General features: G+C 50.9%; 2 protein-coding genes across 2 annotated transcripts; both read left to right on the top strand.

Annotated features, from left to right (window-relative positions):
* Window positions 1–6,812: 6,812 nt before the first annotated feature.
* LOC133381950 (class II histocompatibility antigen, M alpha chain) lies at window positions 6,813–13,518 on the top strand. The gene is made up of 5 exons (XM_061621570.1): window positions 6,813–6,985; window positions 9,343–9,609; window positions 10,690–10,971; window positions 11,070–11,198; window positions 11,523–13,518. The coding sequence occupies exons 1-5, from the start codon at window positions 6,907–6,909 to the stop codon at window positions 11,525–11,527; spliced, it is 762 nt and encodes a 253-aa protein (XP_061477554.1). The 5' UTR covers window positions 6,813–6,906; the 3' UTR covers window positions 11,528–13,518.
* A 3,114-nt stretch (window positions 13,519–16,632) lies between these two features.
* LOC133381954 (class II histocompatibility antigen, M beta 1 chain) lies at window positions 16,633–26,440 on the top strand. The gene is made up of 6 exons (XM_061621578.1): window positions 16,633–17,151; window positions 20,056–20,340; window positions 21,431–21,712; window positions 21,928–22,044; window positions 24,457–24,492; window positions 25,570–26,440. The coding sequence occupies exons 1-6, from the start codon at window positions 17,088–17,090 to the stop codon at window positions 25,575–25,577; spliced, it is 792 nt and encodes a 263-aa protein (XP_061477562.1). The 5' UTR covers window positions 16,633–17,087; the 3' UTR covers window positions 25,578–26,440.
* Window positions 26,441–26,979: the final 539 nt, after the last annotated feature.

The following is a 26,979-nucleotide window of genomic DNA, read 5'->3' as shown; positions in this document are numbered from 1 at the left end:
ACGAATTCCAGACTCCAACAATCAAAACAAAGCTATGTGGGAAATCTCACGTTTCTTCTTTAACCGGAAGAAATTATTCCCAGTCAGAAAAGAGCCTTCTGACTGAATTTAAACTGGATAAGTTTCATCCAAGACGGAACTCGTCTCAGAGGCTGCACAGGCGTAGGAATCCTCCTGGGAAGTCCCTATGTGTGACAAACTTTCGAGTACTTGAAGAGTGTTAGCATGTCTCCCCTCAGTCATCTGGCACTTCAGCAGTCCTCCATGATTTCGCAAAGAGAGTAGACAGTGTTTCCTAGAGTCCTTCAGCCAGTTCCTTCAATACTCTAGGATGCAGTTTATCAGGCCCTGGAGATTTGAACTCGTTCAAAGTGATTAGGTATTCCTTGACCATTTGTCTATCAATCTCAAGCTCCAATCCTGCCCCTTCTACTTCATGTTTCCCGGGAGGGTCACAGACCCTTTTTTGGGGGAGAAGACTGAGCCAAAGTAGGAATTGAGCACTTCTGCCTTTTCTTTGTCATCTGTTATCATTTTGCCATTCCCATTGAGTAGCTGTGCCACCATTTCTTCTCTCTGTCTTTTACTATGGACGTACCTGAAGAAAGCCTTTTTGGCTTTTGGCATCTCTCACTAACCTCAGCTCATTCTTAGCTTTAGCCTTCCCGACAGCATCCCTGCAATTCTGTGCTACCTGCCTGTACTCTTCCCTTGTAGTTTGGCCTTCTTTCCACTTCCTGTATGTGTCCTTTTTTGTTTTCAGGTCATCTCTAAGCAGCTAAGCTTTTTGTGAAGCCACATTGGCTTCTTCTGCTGTCTTCTCCCTTTTTTCTTTGACGGAATTGTTTGCCATTGTGCCTTTAGAATTTCGTCTTTTAGAAACTCCCACCCATCTTCGACTCCTTTTCTCTTTAGGGCCCTTTGCCACAGAACCTTACTGACGATTGTTCTGAGTTTATTAAAATTGGCTTTCCTGAAGTCCAGGGTACGCATACGCCATTCCTGGAGCGGGATAGCCTGACCACTGTTGTCCATGCACTGGTAACCTCCAGGCTGGATTACTGTAATGTGCTCTATGTGGGGCTGCCCTTGAGGTTGGTTTGGAAGCTGCAGCTGGTGCAAAATGCGGAGGTGAGACTGCTCACTGGGGCAGGGTATCGCCAACATGTAACTCCGCTGCTGAAAGAACTGCACTGGCTGCCCATTTGCTATTGGGCCAAGTTCAAGGTTCTAGTTTTGGTGTACAAAGCCTTATACAGCTCGGGACCAGGATACCTGAAAGACCGTCTTATCTCTTATATACCCAGTCGATCACTGCACTCTGCAGGTGAGGGCCTCCTGCAGATACCATCTTATCAGGAGGTTTGTTCTGCACAATATAGGAAATGGACCTTTAGTGTGGCAGCACCTGCCCTGTGGAACTCCCTACCCTTAAATATTAGACAGGCACCATCTCTGTTATCTTTTCGGCGCCTATTGAAGACCTTCATCTTTCAATAACCCTTTTAAATTGAGACCTTATCCCAGTCTGCGTCTGTGTTGGAATTGCTTTTTAATATGTTTTTAAACCTTTTTCTCTTTTAAACAATATGTTTTTTAACCTTTTTTTTTTTAAAAAAAGATGTCTTTACCTCGGCACAGTCATTAACCAAAATGGAGACAATAGTCAAAAAATCAGAAGAAGGCTAGGACTGGGGAGGGTAGCTGTGAGAGAACTAGAAAAGGTCCTCAAATGCAAAGATGCATCACTGAACACTAAAGTCAGGATCATTCCCACCATGGTATTCCCGATCTCTATGTATGGATGTGAAAGTTGGACAGTGAAAAAAGCAGATAACAGAAAAATCAACTCACTAGAAATGTGGTGTTGGAGGAGAGCTTTACGCATACCATGAACCGCATAAAAACCCAATAATTGGGTGTTAGAACAAATTAAACCAGAACTGTCACTAGAAGCTAAAACGATGAAACTGAGGTTATCAAACTTTGGACACATAGTGGGAAGACTTGATTCACTAGAAAAGAGAATAATGCTGGGAAAAACAGAAGGGAGTAGAAAAAGCGGAAGGCCAAACAAGAGATGGATTGATTCCATAAAGGAAGCCACAGACCTGAACTTACAAGATCTGAACAGGGTGGTTCATGACAGATGCTATTGGAGGTTGCTGATTCAAAGGGTCGCCAAAAGTCATAATCGACTTGAAGGCACATAACAACAACAACAAAACAAGCTGGAAAAGAGAAGGTGGATGAGGGGATATCAGCAAAGAAGAAGACAAGCTACCTGTGTTTGGCAGGGAGTTCCACATGGTGTGGGGGTGGGGGGTGGGGGGCAGGCCTCTTGGACTGACCTTGTAGGGCTCTTCTTAAATTCACCAGGTGTGACTTCTTCATTAGTCCTTCTCCAAACAGAGAAAAGGCTCCACCAGTGTGATTTCTGCCTATCCTGTAGGTGCTGAAAGGCACAGGAGCCTCCCGTACAATGGATAGCCCTCATCGTCTTCCAGGAGAGCCGTTTTTGCAGCTTCGCAGGGCAGCTTGTCTGAAGCTGAAAGACTAGAGCAGCCTTTGCCAACCTGGAGCCCTTTGGATGCTTTGGACTAGAGCTCCTATCATCCTCAGAGTTGCAAGTGCCACAATGGGAGGGTGCAAGGTTGGCAAAGGCTGAGTTAGAGCAAGTTATTTAAAAGATGTAATCCTAAAGCTTGTTGTCATTTAGTATCACATCCGACTCATTGGCATAAATTTGCATGTGAGTCTCTGCAGGCAGCAAATTATTTGCTCCTTTCTCTTCCTCTCACACCTCCACAAAATAAAAAATACAAAAATCAGGAGGGTGTATAGAGATGTCCATTAAAAAACACACCACACCTTAACATCGTGCAATGATGAAGCCAAAAGCAGCAGTCTGAATCAACTGGAGCTGGGCAGACATTCAGTTAAAGACATTAAAATCCGATTGAGAAAACACAGGAAGCACCTTATACCGAATCAGACCTTTGGTCCATTGAGCTCAGTATTGTCTGCACTGACTGGCAGCAGCTTTCCAGGGTTTCAGGCCAGGGGACCTGCTCAGCCCTACCCGGAGATGCCAGTGGGACTGAAGGTGGGCCTTCTGCATGGACAGCAAATGCTCTCCTACCTCTGGACTGAGGTCCTTCCCCTAAAGTAAGATCTCAGTCCCTCTGGCTCTGCCTGACCTACACTCCGGATGCCATTCTGCACAAGGGCCCCAGTTCACAGGATCACAGAACAGTACAGTTGGAAGGGGCCCGTAAGGCCATCAAGTCCAGCCTTCTGGGACTTCTGTACGCAAGGCAGGGGCTCTAACCACTGGGCTGTGGAAGGCAAAGACAAGGTCTTGGCCTGCTCCATTCAGGCTGTGTTCTCCCCCAAGCCCCACAGAGCCAACTTATAGGGAAGGAAGGAACATCTGAGGCCAGCCCTTCTCCTCCAGTGAGGCCGCCTGGTTTGCTCTGATTTGTAGTTCTTGGTGTCTGGTGTGTTTTGGAAAGGTTGTTTGCTGCTTTGAGGACTTGAGCTGAAAAGTGGGATATAAATAAACAAACAAACGGGAACCTTTGCAGTCAGATTAGACCCAGGGAATTCTGCAGCTGGGAGGGTTTTGCTGGGTGCAGCCTGGTCTCCTCTGTGTGTGTGTGGGATGGTGTGTCTGTGTTGCTGCCTGCAGTTTTGGATGCTCCTGGGGGCGGAGGGTGGCTATGGGGCAGGCCTCTCATTGCGAGGCGCTCCTGCAGTTCAAAATGTACCAGCACCTCATTTTCGAAGGCGGAAAAGCTTGGCGTATGCATTTAAAATACAGAAGCAACATTTTTTTTATGTTAATATATTGTTAATATAGAAGGACATCTTCCCTGAAATATTTTCGGTGCCAGCTAAAAACTTTTTTGTTTAGGTCAGACTTGCCCGTTGCCAGGAGCCGCTCCATCGCTCTCCCTTGTGATGCTGCCTGTGATGCGTCCTTCCCTGGCTCTCCCTGTCAGGTTCCTACCTGCTCGTGGTTACTGCCTGTCTCTAGGCACCACCAGGGACTCCACCAGTCCGGACCGCTCTCTCTTATGGTTTCTCTCCCCGCTCTAGCACAGATCTCAACAGATCCCCCTGCTAGGCAACCACCAGTAACGTCCCAATACTAGTATTCCCAGAGACTCTGAATACTGGTATTGTTATTCTCTTCACCGCTGCCACCATTTGTTACAGTTCCCCTTCAGCCTTGGTCATTACCTTACCCTCCCTTCTGGTCTGTGAAACCCCAGCCAAGGATCAGGCCTTTGGTAAACCAAATTAAGTATTTATTACAGATAACAAAGCTAACAAGATTAACAAGATTTCTTCTTAAGGCACATAAGCATATGGTTTTACTCAATACTAATCTGAACTCCACCTCCCTCCTTCTCCACTCTCTCCTGGCAAACAACTCTCTAAACCCCACCAAGCAACCCACTCAGTTCTCTTCTCCCCCCAGATTCCACTCTCACTCTTCCTTTTATACATTCAGCCATTTTAAACACTCAGCCAATCATCTCGCATTCTACTGCCCATTCACTCCCCCTCCTCTTTCACTCCACTTACCATGTATCTTCTAAAACAACAACACTTACCATATATACATTAATATAGGAACATCACATTTCCCCCCCCCCTTAAACAACAGCAGAGTATTATTCCTGTTCCAGGATTTATACGTCGCGTTAACAAATAAAAGTCTCTATGGGGAAAATGTCTTTCTTTGTTCCTCTGTCTGGTCACGTCACTGCAGTCCCAGCCACTTGCCTGGAAAGTCCATCGGCCAGTACATTGTCCTTGCCTTTGATGAACTGGAAGTCCACTTGATAGTCCTGTAGGGCCCAGGACCACCTCTGCAGCATAGTGTTATGGTTTTTCATAGTCTGCAACCATAACAAGGCCCGATGATCCGTAGTCACTGTGAATCTTCATCCCCACACGTATGGGCGCAACTTGTTCAGTCCCCACACGACCGCTAGGCACTCCTTTTGGACCGACGAATAGTTTTTCTCCCTCGGCATCAGCTTGCGACTCAGGTACGCCACTGGATGTCTGGTGCCTTCTCTCTCCTGTAGCAAGACGACTCCCAGCGCGAGGTCCGACGCATCTGTAGCCACGATGAATGGTTTCTCATAGTCTGGTGCTATTAATATGGGTCCTTGGCACAAGGCTTGCTTCAGTAGATCAAAAGCCTTCTGACATTCATCCGTCCATACCACACGCTCAGAACACTTCTTCTTTGTTAATTCATGCAAGGGGGTTGCTATTTCCCCAAAATTTCTCACAAACTTCCTATAAAATCCAGCCACACCCAGAAATGCCCTTACTTGTTTTTTGGTTAAGGGGATCGGCCACGCTTGTATTGCCTCCACCTTGCTCCATAAGGGGGTGATTTTCCCACTCCCCACCTTATGTCCTAAATAGATTACTTCCTTTAGTCCAAACTGGCATTTCTTAGCTTTTATTGTGAGGCCTGCTTTTCTTAAGGCCTCCAATACTGTTGTCAGGTGTTGGACATGCTCAGGCACCGACTTGCTAAGAATGGCCACGTCATCGATATAGGCCACTGCAAAATCTGACATGCCTCGCAACACAGTATTGATTAGCCTCTGAAATGAACTTGGTGAGTTCCTTAGTCCCATGGGTAAGGTCACAAACTCATATAACCCATCTGGTGTACTGAAGGCAGTTTTGGCTCTGGATTGCTCGTCTAGTTCCATTTGCCAAAATCCTTTACAGAGATCTAGTGTAGAGATAATGGTTGCTGCCCCCAATAACTCTAACATTGCGTCTACCCTAGGCATAGGATACGCATCTGGGACAGTAATTTTATTGATTAGCCGATAATCAATGCAAAACCTGGTCGTTCCATCTTTTTTCGGAACCAGGACAATACTTGAGGCCCAGGGACTGATGGATTCCCTGATCACTCCTAATTCCAGCATATCTTCCACCTCCTTTTTGATCTCATTCAAAACTTTCCCATTCACACGGTACGGAACAGATCTGATTGGGGCATGATCTCCAGTATCAATGGAATGTATAACTATACTGGTTCGGCCAGGTTTGTTGCTAAAGAGATTCCTATAGGTTTTCAAAACTCTCAGAATCTCTTCTTTTACTTCCTCCTTCACCTCCTCTGACCATTCCACTTGATCTACCCCTCCTTTGTCTTTGCTTTCCTGTACCAAATCTGGAAGTTCAGACCCACTTCCCTCAGGGAATAAGGTAACTTGCAACACCTGTGCATCCCTGGTATGGTAAGGCTTTAACATATTTACATGAACCACTTTGCTTTTGTTTAATTGGTCTGTGGTGCTTACATATGTCACTGTGTCAAGCCTTTCTCTGATGGTATATGGTCCTTCCCAGTTAGCCTGTAATTTGTCATGTTTCCTGGGTATGAACGCCATAACCATATCTCCCACATCATACACACGTTCTCTGGCTGTTCTGTCATACCAGTAACTTTGCTTCTCCTGTGCATGACTCAAATTCTTTTCCACCACCTCCATCATTGATGTTAATTTATTGCGGAATTCCAATACAAAATCTACTACAGAAGTTTTGTACTCTCCCAGAGTTCCTTCCATATATACATCACACTGCCCCCCAGGTGACCCCCCCCCCCCGGCAGCTTGCAGGCGCGGCGGCTTCTCCTCCGTCCTTGCCTATATCGCCCATCTCCGCTCCAGAGCCGAAACCCAACTGCCTCTCCTTGGCAACTAGTGACACGGGAGCGCAACGGAGCCCCATTGGCTGGCTGGAAGAAGCAGCCCCCCCCCCACAAAAAAACCCGCCGGGGGCGCCGGGAGAGGTCTCTGCTGACGCTCCGGAGTTGCCTTGGGGCAGGCGGGCAGGCAGGCAGGCAGGCAGAGCATGGGTCCCCGACGGTGCGGCTGGTGGGGGCCGGCGGCCTTGGCTTTCCTTTGGGGGGCGGCAGCTGCAAAAGCTCAAGGTACAAAAATGTGTGTGTGTGTGTGTGTGTGTGTGTGTGTTTGTGTGTGTGTGTGTGAGAGAGGGAGAGAGAGAGAGAGAGACTGCTGCACCCACTTCCTGCTCGTGCAAGGGGCGCGCAGCAAAGTGTGTGTGTGTGTGCATTTCGTTTTGGAGGAAGGAGAGGACCTAATTTGCCCTGACCCCTGATGAGCTCCTCTCTAGCGTTGACCCCTCCCCCCCGCTCCTCCGGCAGAGTTCATTCACTTTTAACATCTGCCTAGCAGGCAGAAATTCGACCAGGGCAGCTTTTTCACAGTCTGTGATTTGTTCGGCAGTTAAATCTGGCGCGTGCCTCTCTGCCCAGAGGCGGAATGAAGGTCTAAGTCCGGCAATTTCATGCTCCCTCGTGTACAGGTGCAGACCCTAGGCAGACTCACCTGGGGAACTGAAGCAGGCACGCCTCGGGTGGTGCTGCCGTTTTCCTGCAGATGACAACGGGCCTTTTGCAGGTTCGCAGGCGCGCTTGGCTTCTAGGCAGACTTAGTTGGACCTCCGATAAAGCGTCACTCAAATATTGGAGTCTGAGAAAGAAAACAAAATTCAGTTTTGAGGCTCTTCAGGTTTCACTTTTGGAATTAGGATACTTCTGAACATCTCCACTCTTGTTGATTTAATTTTGATGTCATTATGCTAAGTAGCAATTTGATTATTTCAGGATGTTTACTCCTGGCTCTCCCCCAATCTATTTTCCCCTAATAATCCCCAGTCCATAACTGGGAGTGCTGGGGAGGGGAGAGAGGGGCAGATTATATTGGGAGAACGTGCTTTGAAATCCCCCAGGAGCACTCTGCTCTCGCACAGAGGAAGTTCCACCCCTCCCCCTTGTCATGGTGCCCTCAGGACAGGACTTTAGGGCAGAAGACCAGGTCCTCCCTCGGCAGAAGGGCCCCAAATGCACAGTGGGGCAGCAGGCTTGCACCACCTTTTGAAGTAAGTCGGGGCTGGGCCCCGCAGCTGTTGCTGGACTCAGACTCCCATCAGCTCCCCCCCCCCCAAGTAATTGAAACTTTACACACTGGCATCTAAAGAGTGTCTGTGCCTCTTTGTGTGTGGGCGGAGAATAACGCCGTTAAGTCCAGTGTCTAAACTTATCTAACTGCCCCTCGCACACCCACGACTGCACTTCCTGAATGCTCTTGAGGGAGCTCAGAAGGAGAGCATCTGGCTTGCATGCAGAAGGTCCCCACTTCAATCCCCACTGGCAGCATCTCTAGGAAGAGAGACTCTTGCCTGACCCCCTGAAGTGTAGGTGTGGTGGAGCTAGATGGGCCCCAAAGGCACCCTCCTAGATTCCTACTGCTAGGCACATTGGTCTTCATTGTTTCCTTTTTATTTATTTATTTTGGTATTTTTTAAAAAAATAATAGAGTTTAAAAATATGCATGCTGAATATTTATTTATGTGTTTGTTTATTAAATGTGTTAGTTGTTTTTCTTCACAAATGTGGCTTACAATCAACAAAAATGTTTAAAAGCCAGTGTAAAAATTTGAACAAAACAAAAATGTGAAAACACATAAATGTAACAACGGTGGAACTACCCACACCCTTAAAAGAGGCTATAACATCAAGAGCCTTACAAATTCCCTCCAAAATTAGGAGCCAAATGCCTGGGAGAAGAGATTGCTTGGTACCTAAAAGTAAGTAATGATGGTGCCAGGCATGCCTCTCTGGGGAGAGCATTCAACAAGCCTTTTAAGTTGAGACCTATCCCAGTCTGCATCTGTGTTAGAATTGATTTTAATATGTTTTCTTTAATAATGTTTTTAACCCTTTTTTAAAAACAATATGTTTTTAAAGATTTTTAAAAATGTTTTTAACATTTTGTTTTAATGTATTTTAAGGTCTTTTTATGATGTTTTAAAGTGTTTTAAGCGTTTCTGTTAGCCACCCTGGGCTCCTGCTGAGAGGAAGGGCGGGATATAAATCAAATAATAAATAAAATAAATAAATTCCATATGCATGGGGCCACCACTGAGAAGACCAGGGGGCACACAAAGTAGGGCCTCAGATGCCAAATGCAGGGTGCCAGCTGGTTCCTATGGGGAGAGGCGGTCATTGAGGTATTGGGGTCCTGAGCCGTATAAGGCTTTTTAGGTCAAAACCAGCACTTTGAATACGTTTCCTAGTTCTGGACTTATAAATGGTCTGTTTAGCCACAGCCAGAGGGACACACACTGCTGAAGCTTTATTGACAGCATCCTGAACTAGATGGACCCAGAGTCTGATCTGGATAAAAGGGCACTTCCTCCCTGCATTCCCAGCATGCATTGTGGCCTGGGATCCTCCACTCCTCTCTCTCTGTCTTTCATCCGCAGAGGACCCCGTTCATCTCTTTTCCGAGGTGCTCTTTTGCCAGGAAGACTACCCCTTTTCTGGCCTGTCCCAAACCCTGGATGATGAGCAGCTGTTCTGGTTTGATTTCCTGGGGGACGCCTGGCACCCCCACCTGCCCGATTTCCAGCCGGAGGTGCAGAACCGGACCTCCAAGGAACAAATTGAGCAGCAAAATTCCATCTGCCAACAAGTGCTGGACATCCTCACCAACTTCTCGGACACATATGTGATGATGCCCGAGGCAAAAGGTGAGGCAGACGACCTCTTCGCTGTTGTGGCTGATAGCCAGGCATGAGGAAGAACATCACAGCTGTCCTGCAGGGTCAGGCCCAAGAGGGCCCATCTAGCCCTGTCTTCACGTGACCTACCAGACGGCCTGCCTGAGAGACCCACAAGCAGAGGTCTAGCAGATCAGTCTAGCCAGGCGCTGCAGCCTTCATTTCTGTGGGTCTCCGCAGAAGAGGCTGCCGCAGCCTTGACATCTCTCTCTGCTCCCAAGCCACCCACCGTCTTTCTTGCTGGCCATCTTAAAAAACAAAACAAGAATGAGGGACGGACCCTTGAGTGGGCAGTTCAGCTTCTTAGGCGTGTGAGTGAGCCCATATTATCAGTGTGACAGTCTTGTGATTGGAGGCAATGTGCTTCCAAATACCAGCGGCTGGAAGCCGCAGGAGGGGGCAGAGTGTTGTTGTGTCAATTTGTATATTTGTTAAGCAGAGAGTAGCAGTGGTCTGAATGCGAGTGTGCCAGCGTGTGTGTGCATTTACCTAAGTGGCAGGCTTTTACCCTGCATTGTGATCACTGAGACTTAAGACTTGGTAAAATAAGAAAAACTACTTTATTTATAGAAATACATAGTAGATAGAAAGGCACACCTAGTTCTCTTGGACAGTCAAAGGGCGGAAGGAGGAGGGGCAGGTAAGCTTCCCTAAAGACGTCACAGTCTAGCGACAGAAGGAAGTCAGTCAGAGCATCACAGGTAAAGGTAAACAAGCCTCTCCATCTGGGGGACCCTAGCTCTATCTCCCCTCTGGACCACAAACAAAAGACCAAACCAGGAGTTGCTCTTGCCCCACTTCCAACAGAAAGTGCCCTTTCATTCTGGTCCAGCTTGTGGGCTTCCCACAATGGGCATCTGGTGGGCCACAGTCAGAACAGGATGCTGGCCCTGGACAGGCCACTGGCCTGAGCCACCTCTGGATCTTTTTCTACTCCCATGTCCTCGTGGTTCTTGGAGCCAGTCATGTGATTTTCATTTCGTTTTGTGTTGCACCTTTGGAGGCCCCAAAGCGTTGGCCGCTCCTCCTGACCCCCCTTCCACCCCACAGGTATCCCTCAGGTGGAGATCTTCACCCTCCGGCCCCTCCAGCTGGGCACGCCCAACACCCTCATCTGCTCTGTGACCAACATCTTCCCGCCCTCGGCTAACCTCACCTGGGCACACCACGACCAGGCAGTGACCCAGGGGGTCTCCACCCCTCAGATCTACCCCGTGCAAGTGCTGGACTTCAAACTCTTCTCCTACTTAGAGGTCACCCCCCAGGAGGGAGACATCTACAGTTGCACTGTCAGGAGTCCCCGGGACAAGTTCAGCACCGTGGCTTTCTGGGGTGAGTTTCTCTCCTGTCCCCCATCCACCCCGAATGTCCCCAACCCCTCCCTCCACTGACCCTCTGCCTCTCACCTCTCTCCCCCAACCCTCCCGCAGTCCCCAAAGATCCCATCGCCTCGGAGCTCCTGGAGAACATCCTGTGTGGTGTCGCTTTCGGACTGGGGATCCTCTTCATCATCACAGGGGTAGTCCTCACTCTCATGGCCCGTGCAGCCAGCAAAACAGGTGAGCCGAGATGGGATTGCCTAGTGCCTTCTTGTCAGCTGCCCAATACTGACGCAGTCCGACCATTGGGGCCCACCTAGCTCAGGACAGCTCAGGAAGGGAGGGAAGAGTCTTCTGGCTGTAACCCTGACGAGTGGCTGCCCCCCAGTGCAGACAGCATTGAGCTGCATGGGCAAACAGGAATGTTCCTTTTGCCCCCTTATGTCGTGAGAGTCAGGAGGGGCAGGGGAGAGCAGGGGCAGGCCAGGACCCCCACCCCGCCCAAATGTCCCACCCACTGCTGCCCTCCTTGTGTCTTCACCCGTCGCTCTTTCTCTTCCTCAGAATGAATCCTTGAGAGTGGCCCTGATGGAGAAAGAGGCCCTGATGAGAAAGTGGCATCGACTGCTAGGGTCCTCGACCCCCACACATCCTCCCAACTGGAACTGCCCCTAGCTACCAAACCACCCCCCATCGTATGTGGGGCAGAGGGAGGCTCTTTTGCTCACAATGAGCTGTGGAAGTCTTTCCCGCCAACCCACCCCTCCACCAACCAGGTTCCACTCGTGGACTCCACCGCACCTCCTGGAGTGGCATTTGGCCTTGCTGCAGGGAGGTGGGGTGGGCTGCAGGCCGCCTGCTCTTCCACTCCATGGCTGTGCCTTTTCCCCACCCTCCCCCCAGATGCTCTGTGAAGGTACAGCCAGAGAGTGCCAACTAGCAGTGGGGTAAAGAAGGGGATTTCCTCATGGGAAGGGCAGGAGCAGAGAATGATGCCTGCAGGACTAAAATAATGTGGTTGCCAATCCCACTACTGACACCAACATCGTCATCCTTCTATGTCCTCCTCTTGTCCCAGGTATAGATCTTCTTCTGCCTTTTTCATGGAAACACAGCCCTACCAGGAAGGGAGCATAGTTTGGTTTGTTAGGCACTGGAGGGGGGGGTTCAACAAAGGCTGGGACTTTAAAGTGTAATACACACACACAGAGCCCTGAGTTTCTTGGACATGTTAGATTAGAAGTATGATGTAGCTCCAATAAATTGAATATTTGTTTTGCTGGAGGTGGGGTGGGGGGTTGGAAGAGGCCCCCATCCAACCCTGGCCTCCATCCCGCTCCTATTTGGGGCCTTACCCCATATGCCATAGTGTCAACAAGTGTCTGATTTGGGGGCAGGAAGCGCTTTCAACCTCTGCCCCCCCCCCATCCCTTGAACAGCAGCCTGAATGATGTTGCGTGTTTGGATCAAGGAGGTTGGCTTGGAGGGGGAAGGGGTGATCCTATGATGGATTTCCTCCCTATGCCAAAAATTCTCTCTCCTCATGGAAAAAGAAAGAGGGGCTCCCTCTGCCCCACCCCTTCTGTTCTTTACGCAGGCAGGCATTCAGTCGTGGGGATCCCCACAAGCTTTGTGAAATGGCACAGTCCTGTGGCAGGAGTGGTCTGTACCATACAATTTTTTGGAATGTGCAGCCAGGCAGGGCTGAGTCCTGGAAGTTGTGAAGCAATTATACAATGACTGCCTCTGAGCATGTTCGGAGTGCTTCCCCTTGGAGTGAGAAAGTACTGCTTGCCATCCCTCAGCTTAGGCTGGGGGGAGGGATGGTGGTGGCAGCAGGAGGAGGAGAGTTCCTGGCTAGCGGGTGTAGTTCTGGGCAGAATTAATCCCCAGGATCCCTCTCCATTTTCTGCTTTCTTTAATTTTTCAAAACAACCTGTGCTGATGCCCCTTGGAGAATAATTTATTTCCATGTTGTCCTGCCCTGCCGAAAAGCCCATTAATTTTCATCCAGGATGTCCTTCCATCCACCCTCCGCTCGGCTGCAAATATTTTGCCATCTCTCAATGGTTAGCAAGGGGCTCTGCCGACTAAATGCTTTGCCCGTTCTCCGGAGCGGTGGCTCCAGCTCTGGCGATGGCCAGCTGGAGGGTGCGATAGGAGGGGGTCCCTCCACAGCAGTGGGGCTGTGGCCCTTTAGGGCAAATGGGACTCTCCCTCACTAACCTCGGCCTGCTCTCAGCCAGCTGCCCCCGCCTCCTCGGTCCCTGGAATTGGCTCCCGCTGCTCTTGGGCCTCCTGCCTTCTGCCCCACCAGTCCTAATGGGCATTACCCCAGGATGGCGAGGGGTCTGGAAGATGCTGAATGGTCGACAATGTTTAGTCTGGAGAAGAGACATCACAGCTGTCCTGAGTATCTGAAGGGCTTTCAGCCACGCAGAAGATGGGCCAGACTCGTTCTCTGTTGCTCAGAGAGGGCAGGACTAGGAACCAAATGACAGAGTGGAAAATGCGGGGAAGGAGATTTTGGTTGACAATGAGTTACATTGAGCAGAGGGTGGACTAGATGACCCTCCCTACAGGTCCCTTCCAACCCTATGATTCTCATCTGAGGCGGTAAACCTGTGCCAGGAACAGGCTTCTTAAGACTAAGTGAGGCCTTGCATGATGGAAACACTCTTCCACATAACAACATCCCTTTGCAATATAGAACACTCCGGCATATCAGGCTTCTCAGGAAAGGCACCTGGTTCGGCCACTGTGAGAAAACAGGGCACTGGACTAGATGGGCCCCTTTGGCTGCTTCAGGGCTCCTCTGGTGTTCTTATATTCAAGGGGAAAGTCCTAGCTGAGTGTTCCGTCCGGTGGGACCCCACCTGCAATTTGAAGTGGTACAATCCAGAGACAAAGGCTGACCTCCTCAATGAGAACTAGGCCCATGTCCAATCAGACAAACAGGGCAACAGTAGAAACTAATCCAAGACCATAATACCAGCATCTGCTCTAAACTCCGCAAATGCAGGATGTTCAGCAAGGGAAAGGGTCACCATCAGTTGAATTTCTGCCCTACCACACAGCTGTTAAGGGTGGGCCTAAGTAATACCTTAGTGAGCCAGTGTGTGGAGTGGTTAGAGTGTTGGACTACGACCTGGGAGACCAGGGTTCAAATCCCCACACAGCCATGAAGCTCCCTGGGTGACCCTGGCCCAGTCATTGCCTCTCAGCCTCAGAGGGAGGCAATGGCAAACCATCTCTGAATACCGCTTACCACGAAAACCCTATTCATAGGGTTGCCATAAGTTGGGATCGACTTGAAGGCAGGCCATTTCCATTTTTCAAGTAATACCTTGCAGGCTGGTTGTGAGGAGCTGCACAATGAACAGTGGTGAAATGCTTTCCAGATTTAAAAGGGGAGGGGGACGCATGAGGCCCACCCAAGGACTAGAGAGGTAGGATGAAACAGAGAGAGACCGGGGGGAAGGGGGGAGCAGTTGGGGGGGCTGTTACCCATTTCGCACAATTTGGTGCATATTTTTATTTTAGCTTATGGCTTGTTCATAATGTCAGATGTCCAATAAAATCCTTTTCTGGGAAAAATATAACAAATCAAACCTTTGGACTGTTTTGTTTCCTTCCTGGGATTCTATGTGGTGAGATCAGGGGGAGCCCAGGGTGTCTTAAAGCAGGGTTGGGGGCCCTTTTATCAGCCAGAGGGCCACATTTCTTGGGGGGAACCCTTCTGGGGGCTGCATTAAAGGGGGGAGGGCCAGAGGCGATGGGTGACCATTTCTTTTCGGGGTGGGCTGGGCTGCTCTGGACAAAGGAATGCCACGAAGAGAGAGAAGGGGAGAGATCACATCCTAAAGCCGGGCAGCACCCTGCGGGCCCCTCCTCAAGCGCAGCCCAGGCAGGCCTTGATCCTCTTGTTTTCTGGAGAAGTGGCTTGGCCCAGTGGTTGAGCATCGAAAGTGAAAGCGATTTGCCAAGAGGCCCAAGGTGGGCCCCGAGCCAAGGGGAAGTGGGCGAGAGGAAGCCGAGGGAAGGGGAGGGCTGGTTCTGACTGCCCAGGCCTGCCGCTGTCGGATCCCTTTTGAGGATCGTTCTGCTAACCTTCCATTAAGACAAAGCGCTCCTGATCCATGAGCCTGGGCAAGGCGCGTCGTGCATCATGGGAGTCGTTAGCCCTGCCAGTCCTGGCCTGCTCAGCCTCCTTTCGGCCTCCTCCCCTCCCTGCACCCCCAAAGTGGCCACGATTTCACTGGTGTTCCTTTTAGGGCAGGAGACGCAGCTGTTTGCATGATGGGAAAATACAAAGAGCAATAGCAAAACAAGCGCTGCGGATCAGCTGCGGCTGGGAGGGGGGATTGACGCTTTCTGTCGCTCCAGAAGGAGGGGATGGAACTGCAGGAGCAGAAATCAAAGGGAAGCAGATTTGGGCTAAACGTTAGCGGGAAATTCCCAATGCAACGAGCCATTCGATAGCAGAACAGAGACAGCGGGTGTCGTGCAGAAACTCCTGCAGGCTGTTTGTCAGGGTGCCGCAGCTGCAAGGCCCTGCAAGACCCCCACTGCCCACTGCCTTTGGAAGCCTTGCAAGAGCGGCGGCGGCAGCAGTCTGACTGGTAGTAACATCGGTGGGGTGGGGTGGGGTGGGGTGGGGTGGGGGTGGGGGTTCCAGGAGCAAAGTTGGATTATTATTTTTTTGCTCATATTTGCAGCTGTGTCCCTGTTTTGTTATTTTTGTTGTTATGATGTTTCTTGTGATTGCTGCTCACTTTGTTGCAAGCCACTCTGAGCACAATTTTTTGTGGAAAGACAGCATACAAATGAAATTCTGGTGATGACGCACTGAGTCGGATGGGGTTGGACTAGATGACCTTCAGAATCCCTCCCAATTTATTTTAAGAACAGCCATTGATTTGTTTCCTGTTGGTTCATCTATCCCCATAAGAGGATGTATTCCTATGGCTTCAAAAGGAGGCGCCCTTTCCTCACTGGTATTCACTCTCTGGGTGTAGGAAAAGCCCCCCCCCCCACGTTCATCTTAATTCCTCGCCTTTGTAGTTATGCTGGACTGGAAATCAGGGCAGAATCCGCTCAGGGGCAATGTTTACTTTATAACATGGTGGCTTTTGGGGGGCGGGGCGTCTATGCAGCGGCTGGTCTGTTCTTCCTACTTTCAAAAATTGATACAGCTTTGTGCATCTGTTACCATTTTATTTATTTATTTATTTATTATTAAATTTGTTAGTCGCTCATCTGGCTGGTTGTCCAGCCACTCTGAGCGACGTACACAATAAAACAGAAACATGATAGTTACAATTTTAAAAACAGTAAAAAAAACAGTAAAAACTTAATTTGGTAACTGTAGCAACCCTGAGTAGAATTTAGCTTTCTTTCAAAGTAAGATTCTAGTCCTCATGGCTGGAGAACATGTTGGTCTGCAGTGCTGGGTGGGTGTTACTGGAATACTCACTTCAGATAACGTAACGACCACACCATGGAGCGCCCCGCGCTCCTCCCGACCTCCGCCCGGCCCCTGCGCCGCGGGATCCGGCCCTTGTCGGCTCGCCGCGCACTTTCCCTCTGAGGCGCCCCGAAGGCTCCGCTTTGCCCGGCGACTGATGACGCGCAGGCGGCCGCCCTCCCCATTGGCTCCCCGCGGGGTGAGCGAGTGGGGGGTTCCCCCTCTTCAGTAGGGGCGAGCGTGGGGTGGAGGGCAAAGTGGGTCCTCCGGGCACGCACACGCGCGCAGGCTCGCAGGGCGGCGGCAGAGAGAAGGGATCCTCCCGGGCTCCAGCTCTCCTTCTCTGCCACTGCCAGCAGGGATCCCTTGGAGAAGCCCCCCGCACCGGCCCTGGACGGAAGAAGGGATCCCCCCACCCCAAAATAAAGAGAACGGGGGACCCCCGCGGCGGAGCTCCGAAGGAGGGTCCGAGTTTGGGACCTAACGAGGGATCGACTCTTAGCAGTGCAGAAGAAGATCCCTTCCCGGGTGGATCCCCGCGCCCTCGGGGAGAGCTGCGAGAGAGAGACCGATCCGGCGGGCGCGCAGAGCAGAAGCGGGCCCAGTGGCATCGCCGCGCCGCCTCCCTCGCTCGCTCGCTCGCTCGCTTCGGCGGCGCCAGGATGCGGCCTCGGCTCCGGCTGGCCTGGTGGGGCCTCTGCCTGGCCCTGACTCACCTGCAGGCAGGTAGGGAGGCGGCGGGCCGAGAGAGCCGTCTTATCTTCCTGTTATTATTGTTATCATCGTCATCATCATCATCACAACAACAGCCTCCCCGCCTTCTTCTTCTAAAGAGCTTAGGGCACGTCCTGCTTCAGGATCTCACTTTCTCTCCTATTGCCCACTCACAACAACCCTGCGAGGTTGGCTACGCCGGGGCGCTCGGGTTTTTTTTGATGCTTCCGTTTTTTTCTGGCTCCAAAGCCGCCGGGCGGATCCTGAAGGAAGGAAAGGCGGCGGAGAGCTGTGTTGGCTTGAGCCTGCGGACCTCTCTGCTTAGATGGCCTTGAAGGGGGATTAGTAGACCATATTCAGGGAGGACAGAAAGGTCAGTCAAGGGCCATTCTTAAAAAAAAGGATCCTCCAGGTTCAGGAGCAGCCCACTTGTGAATACCAGATTCGGGGGGGGGCAAACAACAGGGAAAGGGCAGTGTGCGTAGTGGTTAGTGTTGGACTGGGACCCGGGAAACCAGGGTTCAAATCCCCACTCAGCCATGACCCTCTCTGGGTGACCTTGGGCGTCAGTGATCTACCTCACAGGGCTGTTGTCAGGATAAAATGGGGACGGGAGAACCATGAACGCCAGCTTGGAGGAAAGGTGGGATAGGAATGTAATGACAAATAAATAAATACTGGCGTCCCTCCTGCCCTGCTTGTGGGCTTCCTTGCTGGGGCACCTGGTTGGGCATTTGTGGGAAGGAGGGGGGCGCGTGCATGTGAGGCTCTACTGGGTATTCTAGTGATCTGCGGGGGGGGTAATTTGGCTCAAGGACCAGCGGAGCTCAGGGCCCGGGAGGCGTTTCTATCCGATCCCAGGAACAGGGGACAGGATGCCTCTGGGTGCGTGCAGAGTGCCTTGCCTTCGCCACCGGGGAGCCAGGCTAGTTCTCTCCCTGTCTCTTTCGGGGTCTGCCGGAGCAGGAGCAAGCGCCCAGGCGGCCGGGCTTCCGCAGCTCAAGCGGGGAGGTCAGCGAGCCCGGCCCGGAGGGGCCCCCGACCCTGAAGGGCCCAGGACAGCCCCTGACGCGGAGCCCGTGGCGCCTTCCCCGGCAGCCCCCCTCCCAGGCGCGCCGCTTAGCACGATCCGGCTTCCCTGGAAAGGGGGCGCTGCGGGGGTCTGACCGGGCGTGAAAGGGAAGGGGGGCTGGTCAGAGGGGGCGGCCGAGCGGCTTCCTGCTCGCGTTAAGAACAGCGTCGAAAGGGCGGGGGGAGGGTTTGTCCGGTGGAACTTCTCACGGGGTGGAGCGGGAGGGAAAGTTCCTCGAGGCGCAGCCGGCAGGCCCCCTGACCCCCTCCCTGCCTCCTTTGCCATTGCCTTAGGTCGGGGGCGGCGCCGGCGCTCCTCTTTCCGGCGGGGAGAGGACAGGGTTGCTCTTGTTGCGCTGTGTGTAATTTGTGTGCTTAATTTCGTTTAAAGAAGCACCACAGCAGCAGAGAGTAACATCAAATGTTGAAATGCGAGTTTGCCAGCGTGTGCTTGCGTTTGCCTAGGAAAGCAGGCTTTTACCCTGCATCTTGAACGCCAAGAAGACTAAAGTAATGACAACAGAAGATTAATATAACTTTAAAATTGACAATGAGGTCATTGAACTTGTCAAGAATTAATACCTTGGCACAGTCATTAACCAAAATGGAGACAAAAGTCAAGAAATCAGAAGAAGGCTAGGACTGGGGAGGGCAGCTGTGAGAGAACTAGAAAAGGTCCTCCAATGTAAAGATATATCACTGAACACTAAAGTCAGGATCGTTCAGACCATGGTATTCCCGATCTCTATGTATGGATGTGAAAGTTGGACAGTAAAAAAAGCGGATAGGAGAAAAATAAACTCATTTGAAATGTGGTGTTGGGGGAGAGCTTTCTGCATACCATGGACCGTGAAAAAGACCAATAATTGGGTGTTAGAACAAATTAAACCAGAACTGTCACTAGAAGCTAAAATGATGAAAATGAGGTTCTCATACTTGGGACACATCATGAGAAGACATGATTCACTAGAAAAGACAATAATGCTGGGGAAAACAGCAGGGAGTAGAAAAAAAGGAAGGCCAAACAAGAGAAGTGAAATTTATAGATATTTAATTTTTTTTAATGATGTGCTTGATGTTCTTACTGTTTTTATGTGAATCTGTGAGCTGCCTTGTGATATTTATAAATTGCATTTTTATAGAAAATAAAACATGGTTTTGTTGTTATATGCCTTCATGTCGATTACGACTTTTGGCGACCCTATGAATCTTTTGGATGTATCCGTAGGGTTTTCATGGTAAGAGGTATTCAGAGGTGGTTTAGCACTGCCTTCCTCTAAGCCGATGGCCCCTGGCATTCAAAGCCACTAACCAGGCCTGAACCTGCTTAGCTTCCAAGATCAGAAGAGTTGAGGGTAGTAGAGCCATAGGTGTGGTGATATCTAGATGGCTTTATTTATTTATTGTGTTTTTTATTGTCAGTTTTATTAAATACACCACAGTGACTCCCCCCCCCAACAGACCAGATCCTGTAAAACAGGGTTAGCCATATGCAGAACTCTTCTTGATACGGATTAATCATAAAGGCTATATGGAGCTTCCATAGTCAGAAACAGTCTACCTGGGAATGCCCCAAATGGCCTGGCCTTCATGCCTTGCTTGTGGATTTTCCAGAAGCAGCTGGCTGGTCATTGGAGGTGGCTTTGGACATGATCCAGCAGGGCTCTGCTTTGACTTTTCTTCTGGGAAAGCCGGCCACTCCATGAGCCCTTCCACATGCAGGCCATGGATGAAGTGGCTGGGGGGCATCTCTAAGGGGGGGTGTCAGTCTCTCTCTCCCTCCCAAATATATGCCCTGTGCATCTGTGCCAAAGGCAATTAACCCTTTCCCTGTCCCTCGCCCAGGGGCCTTCGTCCTACACCTGGAGACGGACTGCCCGCTCTCTGCAGAGGGCAGGGTCCTCTGGGCCAACTGGACCTTGTCCTTCAACAAGGTCCCCTTCATCTGCTACGACCACGACAGCCAGAGCTACCAGCCCTGCGGCCTCGGCGTCTTCTTCCCCTGGAACTACTCCACCGTCTACCTCTCTGATCAGCTGGACAGAATCCTGGGCAGGCAGATGGAGAAGGCACAGCAGAAGTGCCAAGGGCAGGTCCAGTCGCTATGGGGACGGACGGGGGCCAGGCAGGGTGAGTAGAGTGGGAGTCAAAGAGCCTGTGAAACCGGGAGCAGGCCGGAGGCAAGGGGAGGGGCCCAGGGCTCTGCACCTTGGCTTTGGGGGTGTGGATCCTTGAGGGGGAGGGGGACTTGCCAGCCACCTTTCTCCAGCCCCTCCTGGAGATGCCACCACTGGGGACCGAATCTGGGACCGTCTGCATGCAGCGCAGGGCTCTGTGCCCACTCAGCTAGGACGGCCCTTCCAACCGCTTGATGCAAGAAATCCGGAGCAAATGCATTCCCCGCCCCCCAAGCAGGTGGCTAGCCAGTCTCCAGGGAGGGAGAACCCCTCCTGCACTCTTTCAGCTAACTGCATTGTCAAGTGACACAGGTTTTTCCTAATGCTCCACCGAAATCTGCCCTCCTGTAATGTAAGCCTGTGAGAATTAGTCCTGCTTTCTGGGGAAGCAGAACAGGAGTCTTTGTGTCGTTTCTGTGCATGGGAGGAGGGCACCCCCCACTATTCTGTCTCCCACCCCCAATCCCACTCTGGGTTTTGGTCTTCTGGTTCTTGAAAATGATTCATTGGGGGGCATCTATGCTCACCCCCACAAAAAATATTCTTTTAAATATTTTTATTCAGAGTTGGAATGGTTATACATTTATATATATATATATATAAACATCTGCATTGCAATCAAAAAGTGTACAATTTCCCCTTTGTCTTTTAGACTTCAAAAACTTCCAAAAGCACTCTTTAACAGGGAGAATTCAGTTCAGAAGAACCTGGATTTATTTATTAATTGGCAAACAAGTTTGAGATAGGAGAGTTTATTTTGCATATTATCTCATTTTGGAAACTGAAAAGAACAAATAAAATATATGAGACATCTGGAGGAGGAGGAGGAGGGATGGGAACTGAAGCTGAAGGAGCCCCTCAAATTAAGAGCCGGGGCATAATTGGGTTTGGGGCTGAATAGAGAATTGATCTTTGTCCCATTAACATGGTAGAGGGGCAGTGATGGCAAGCGATGGCAAGCTGATCTCACTAGAGACTGTGCAGCTGAACAGGCCCCTGAAGTCAATACTGATTCTGACTGTTTCCCTTTCTCCTCTCCGCAGCACTCCCAAATGTCCGCATTTCCCCCATCACCCCTCAGAACACCCCAGCCCCCATCATGTTGGCCTGTGATGTGTGGGGCTTCTACCCAAGAGACGTGGGCATCACCTGGTTGTGGAACGGAGCCCCCGTGAAGAATAGGACGGTCCCAGAGGTGGCCTTCAGCAACGGAGACTGGACGTACCAGGCTCAGCTGACGCTGCCAGTCGACCCCCAGCTGGGGGGAACCTACACCTGCCGTGTGACCCACGGGAGCCTTAAGGAGGCCATCACCAAGGACTGGGGTGAGTAACTGGGGAGGGGGCTGGGATGTTGGGAAAGAAGGATGGCTTCCCATAGGGGTGGAGTGGGATGGGGAGGGGAGCCCTTCCACCATTTGATCCATCCCAGAATCCTTTTGAAATCTCTGCCTCTGAGCGATGGGGGGGCAGCATTTGTGTCTCAGCGGGGTCTGTCATAGGGACCTACATTTACAGTCCCCCTCTCTCCCTCCCCACAGCTCCAGGCCTGCCACTGGACCTCAGGGTGAAAGTGGGGGTCTCAGTGGCTGTCCTGGGAGTCGGCGTTCTTCTGCTCGTTCTCGGCACCATCTGTTGGGGGAAGAGGGTGCCTGAAGGTAAGAGCCCGAGAGGAACATCACTGAGGGAGCATTTTGCAGCATGCAAGGGGCGGGATTGTCTTCTGCTGCAGGAACATGGGGGGGCAGGGAGGGGACGGAGACCTCTTTCTCCCCGAGGTGATGAACCTGTTTGTATTGGCCAGCTTCCGGCCACAGACCGGGTCTGGCATGATGGAGCCTTGTGTACCTTCAGGGTTGTTTTGGATTACCAGAGATGAGATGCAGACAAGAGGTTTGCTTACAAAGAGTTAAAATTTATTGAGTAACTTACAGCATTCAGCCAAGTATTCCCAATAAAAGTGGATCAGTCCCACCGCTCTGCAGTAGCGGACGTCAGAGACTGAACACTCACGCTGGGCACAGATCATGCTTATATAGTATAAATCTTGGCACATATCATTGGCATACACATGGAGTTACATACATGGTTAATGAGATTATACACTTTGAAGTAACATATGTTGCATATAATTGGCAGTTCTGACCTTTTCACAGAACACCTTCAAAGCAGACTTATTGCTAAAAAACTATAATATCTTTCTTGGAGCACCTTGACATCTTCTTTTGGCAAACTATATGGCTACCATCTTTATCTTCATCTTTACTAACAAGCAAAGTTCTCTTTGACCGTTACTTGACTCGTGTCATTGACTGTCCTTCGACCCATCCATTGAATCTATGCCTATCAGGACTCTCTGAAGTCTAACAAGGTGCTTTCCAACACCATACTAGGCAAGCCAACTATAAGCTGCCTAATGATAAACATATACTTAAACATATGCCTAATTAAACTCCTTTGATATTTCTCTAACTAACAAGGTACATTCCCAGCATCATACTGGGCAAGCCATCGTATCCTCATTAAAACACCTAGATTAGACTGCAGGTGGCTATGAGGTGATCTGACATACCCAAAGATGCTGGGGCCTGAAAGGGGAATACAAGCCTCCAGGCTTTGCTAACAAATACATGTTGAATATATATTGATTAACTTAAGGCTATAACAGCTTGCTTAAAATCATTAGCTGGCACAGGGTATACAAGCCTGCCCCCAAATAATAAATGTGGTGGAAAGCAGGGGTTGACATGCTGGCTTTCTGAGTGCATGGAATTCCCAGCTCTGCAGCAGAACTGCCTAGGCCCCAATCCGAGTGAGATGACACAGGCTGCACTAGATGGACAAGGCAGTGCTACAGGGAAGCGCATAGGATTTGCTGCTTGAAGAGTAAGGGAGGCGCAAGGGTGGATGGATGCAGAATGAAGGCAAGGCGCTTCAGGGTCACCAGGACTCTTCAGATTGTGCTGGATTGTTGGCCATTCCTTCTTCATATCCAGGCAGATGAACTTCTCTGCAGCTGAAAGATTTCTCACTCCTTTCCCAAAGGAGGAACTGTGTTCAATCTTTTGCAGCAAAACCAGCAAAGAGTCTTGTACCTTCAAGGCCAATAAATGTATAATGGTGCCAGCCTAGAATCCACTTCACTGGATGCAAACGGACTGTGATCCACGCAAGCTTATGCCAAAATGCATTTGGTGGTCTTTACGTGGCACAAGGTCCCACTCCTGTTGTAACTTTTAAATTGGTTGTGATCAACGGAGAGGTACAGGGCCTGGAGCCCTCCAGATGTTGCGGGGCACCAGGATGTCCCAGGACCAGCCCCAATCCAAAGGGATTGATTGTCCATCAACATCTGGCAAGCCCATCCCAGCAACTACTCTGGGACTACTCTGCTGCCGTGTTTGGATTTGCGAACAGGGGTCAAGGAGGGTACCCACCTATGCTGATTCTTCAGTGCAGGGGCCAGGGATCAGCTCCACAATGTTGGGAGTTGTGTCTCTGGGCATTATGCCGCTCTGCACCATAGAATCATAGAATAGTAGAGTTGAAAGGGGCCTATAAGGCCATCAAGTCCAACCCCTGCTCAAATAAGCATAGCTGCATTGACATACATGGATCCCCTCGTGGTTTGGGAAAGGCTGGTTGGCTGAACCACCAAAGAGGTTAACTGGTAAATGGATGGCTCTAAGAGAGGACCTGAGAATAAGGCTGTCAATGGCCACTGGCCACAATGGCTATGTCCTGCCTCCCCACTGTCGGTGACAAGATGCCTCTAAATGATACCAATTGCTGGGTGGGGAGAGGGCTGCCCTTGCACGCAGGTCCTGCCTAGGGGCTTCCCTTGGGGGCATCTGGCCGGTGACTGTGGGAACTGGCTATGTTGGCCCAATTCAGCGGCTTCAGGGCTCTCCTGAGGTCCTGTTCCATTGATCTCTGTCCGCTGGGCTCTGGTTGGTCTCCCCTTGCCTGAAGAGTGGGTTTTCTGGGGGTGCACCTAGGCCTCATTACCCCTCCTGGGAAGACAGAGAAACCTCTCTTACTAACTCCCCCGCTCTTCTCCCCACATCCAGGCTATGCCCCCATCGATGGCAGCACCTACCCTGAAGGTAAGTAAGCACTCTATGTGCCCGTCCCTCTCACCTCCGTTTAAAAAGCCTTGATTCTGAGCTCCCCCACCCAAAAAAAAGAAATAATTCACACCAAAGAAAGCTGAACTATCAAAGTGAAGAATGTGGCTTCATTGGAACACTTAATGGTGCAACCCCATGCGTGTTTACTCAAAGGTAAGTCCCTCTGTGCCCAGTCAGGCTTGCCCCCACGTAAGTGTTCAGACACAATCACAAGAGACCCCCTCGCCTGATGTCCCACCCTAACCCCAGGAGTTCAGGGGAGGGCAAGGGAGATGGCCGGGGGAAGGGTCCAGAAAACAGGCCCCACGTGGGTGAAGGAACTGGGAAGGCATTGCCCAGAGAGGAGAAGACGTGGCGCATGAAAGCCCCCTTCAAATACCTGAAGGGCTGTCATCTCTCTCACACACACATGGCAGACTCCTGCGCTTGCTCAGAGAGCAGGAAAAGAGCCTACCGTACAGGAGGGCAGATTTTGGTAGAACATTAGGGGAAACATCTCCAGGGAAAGAGCAGTTTAGCAATGGAACCAGTTGCCGAGGGTGGGGTGGGGGCTCTCCCTTGCCAAAGATCTTCAGAAAATCCCCCCCCCGTTCTCATGTTCCAAGGATCGGGCCCATTTGGGTCCGTCACCTCCAGCATTCTGCTTCCAACAGTAGCGAGCCGGAACACCTCTGAGAATAACTCCCACCCCTCTCTGTTTTAGCCTCACAACAACCCTGCCAAGCAGGATAGACCAGGACCTAACCCAGGGTCACCTCCTGGGCTTCACGGCCAAGCAGAGTCTTGGCTGGCTGGCTGGGCTCCCTCATCCCGGTTTCTCATGCCCCTCTGCCCAGATAGCTTCTCCCCATTGCCCAGATGCTCTTCATAGCCAGACGCAGCCCGGTCTTGTCTCCCAGCTGTGATGGGGGTGTGTGGCTTACTTGGTACTGACCGGAAGGAGAACGGCCCAAACTGAAAACACCCAGAGGCAGAGGCAGGAGGAGCGCCCACACGCTGTGGAAGCCGCAGATATACCCCCCCCACACACGCCTGCTTTCTCTTCTTCCACAGGTCACTGATCTGCCCAGTCAGCACCACAGAGCTCCGTCTGGATGTGCCCCCCCAACTCCTTTTGCTGGCTGATCTCCTCTGAGATGCTTCCCAACGGAGACCACAAACTCTTGGAAAAACTGGGCTCAAGGGAGGTCATCCATCCTGGCTTCATCACTGCTTGAAAGACCATAGAGGGAGCCCCTCCCCCCCAGTGGATCTAGGCCAGCATAGCCTGCTTCCCACTGTGGCCAACCAGGCGGTGCCCTGAAGGGAAGCAGGGCACGTGCAACAGCCACACAACCCCTCTCCTGGTCCTATAGCCAAAGCCTTAACCGCCGCCGCCTCTGTTAATTTGTCTAATCGCCCTCTAAGCTTGTGGCAGCTAATTAAGTACACGCTGGTCAAAGACTGCCTTCCTTTCCTCCCTCCAGAACCTTTCAGCACTCACTTTCCTTGGCTGACCCCGGCTGGGTGGCAGCAATATCAATCTAGCTCAGGATTGTTTACACTGACTGGCAGCAGCAAAGATTCCTTTGAGGACCGAGCCTTGGGCCTTTGGCATGTAAGGCCACTGAGCTCAGCAGGCCCACATTCTCTATGGATGGGGGACGTCTCTGGCCCTCCAGATGTTGCTGCCCAATGACAGCTCCCCCAGCCCTGACCGTCGCCCATGCTGCCGGGGACTGATGGGAGGTGGAGTCCAGCAGTACTGGGGGGGCACCACAGACCCCAACCCCTGCTGTCTACACCGGGGTAAGGGTCACAATCCTCGCAATATAACCGGTTTTAATCAAGCAGCCTTGTCCTTCCAAATCTGCCTGCAAGTGTGTGCTCAACTTTTTTTAAAAAAGCCTTGACAGTTGTCAAAATAAATGAGAAAACCCCTCTGGCCACATTGTGCTGTGCCTCTCTTTACAGAGGGGTCATCATTGGTCCTTAACTGGTGGGTCAGGACTTGCTACTGGGTCATGGCCTGGTCTCAGGTAGGGGTGGGGGGCAGTGGCTCACAAATATATAGGCACAGAGGAAGTTGCCTAAGCGACCGAATGAAACCTCTGGCCCATCTAGGTCAGTACTGTCTGCATGGACCAGCAGCGGCTCTCCAGGATGCATGCAAAGCTGATGCCACTGATCTATGGTCCCTTCCCCTTGATGATAAATGAAGAAGTGGGGTTGCAGGTGCTTGGTGGGGTTAAAAGGGGATCCTGGGTCTGAGGAGGTGGAAGACTTCCTGGTTATATTACATGTGCATTTCTGATGCTGAATCCCACTTAATGGGCAGCTCAGTTTGTCTTTCTTCACAATTCAGTTTTTAAAGAAGCAGGTTTATGGATAGCCCCTTTACAGATGCTAAGCTTGAAGGTACAGAGAGGGGGGCATTGAGCCATTTCAAGAGCCCTCAATAACTCCTGCACACCACGCTCCATC

Source organism: Rhineura floridana, chromosome 3 (genome assembly GCF_030035675.1).
Source record: "Rhineura floridana isolate rRhiFlo1 chromosome 3, rRhiFlo1.hap2, whole genome shotgun sequence".
NCBI lineage: Eukaryota > Metazoa > Chordata > Lepidosauria > Squamata > Rhineuridae > Rhineura > Rhineura floridana.
The sequence above is the reverse complement of the archived record's forward strand: the minus strand, read 5'-3'. Positions and strand labels throughout refer to the sequence as shown.

What these genes read in the sequence shown, in the direction of transcription:
- LOC133381950 (XM_061621570.1), top strand. Translation starts at nt 6,907, where the DNA reads ATGGGTCCCCGACGGTGCGGCTGGTGGGGGCCGGCGGCCTTGGCTTTC. An exon ending in GGCAGCTGCAAAAGCTCAAG is followed by an intron (nt 6,986 to 9,342) that starts GTACAAAAATGT and finishes TTTCATCCGCAG; the next exon opens with AGGACCCCGTTCATCTCTTT. An exon ending in GATGATGCCCGAGGCAAAAG is followed by an intron (nt 9,610 to 10,689) that starts GTGAGGCAGACG and finishes TCCACCCCACAG; the next exon opens with GTATCCCTCAGGTGGAGATC.
- LOC133381954 (XM_061621578.1), top strand. Translation starts at nt 17,088, where the DNA reads ATGCGGCCTCGGCTCCGGCTGGCCTGGTGGGGCCTCTGCCTGGCCCTG. An exon ending in ACGGACGGGGGCCAGGCAGG is followed by an intron (nt 20,341 to 21,430) that starts GTGAGTAGAGTG and finishes TCCTCTCCGCAG; the next exon opens with CACTCCCAAATGTCCGCATT. An exon ending in GGGGAAGAGGGTGCCTGAAG is followed by an intron (nt 22,045 to 24,456) that starts GTAAGAGCCCGA and finishes CCCCACATCCAG; the next exon opens with GCTATGCCCCCATCGATGGC.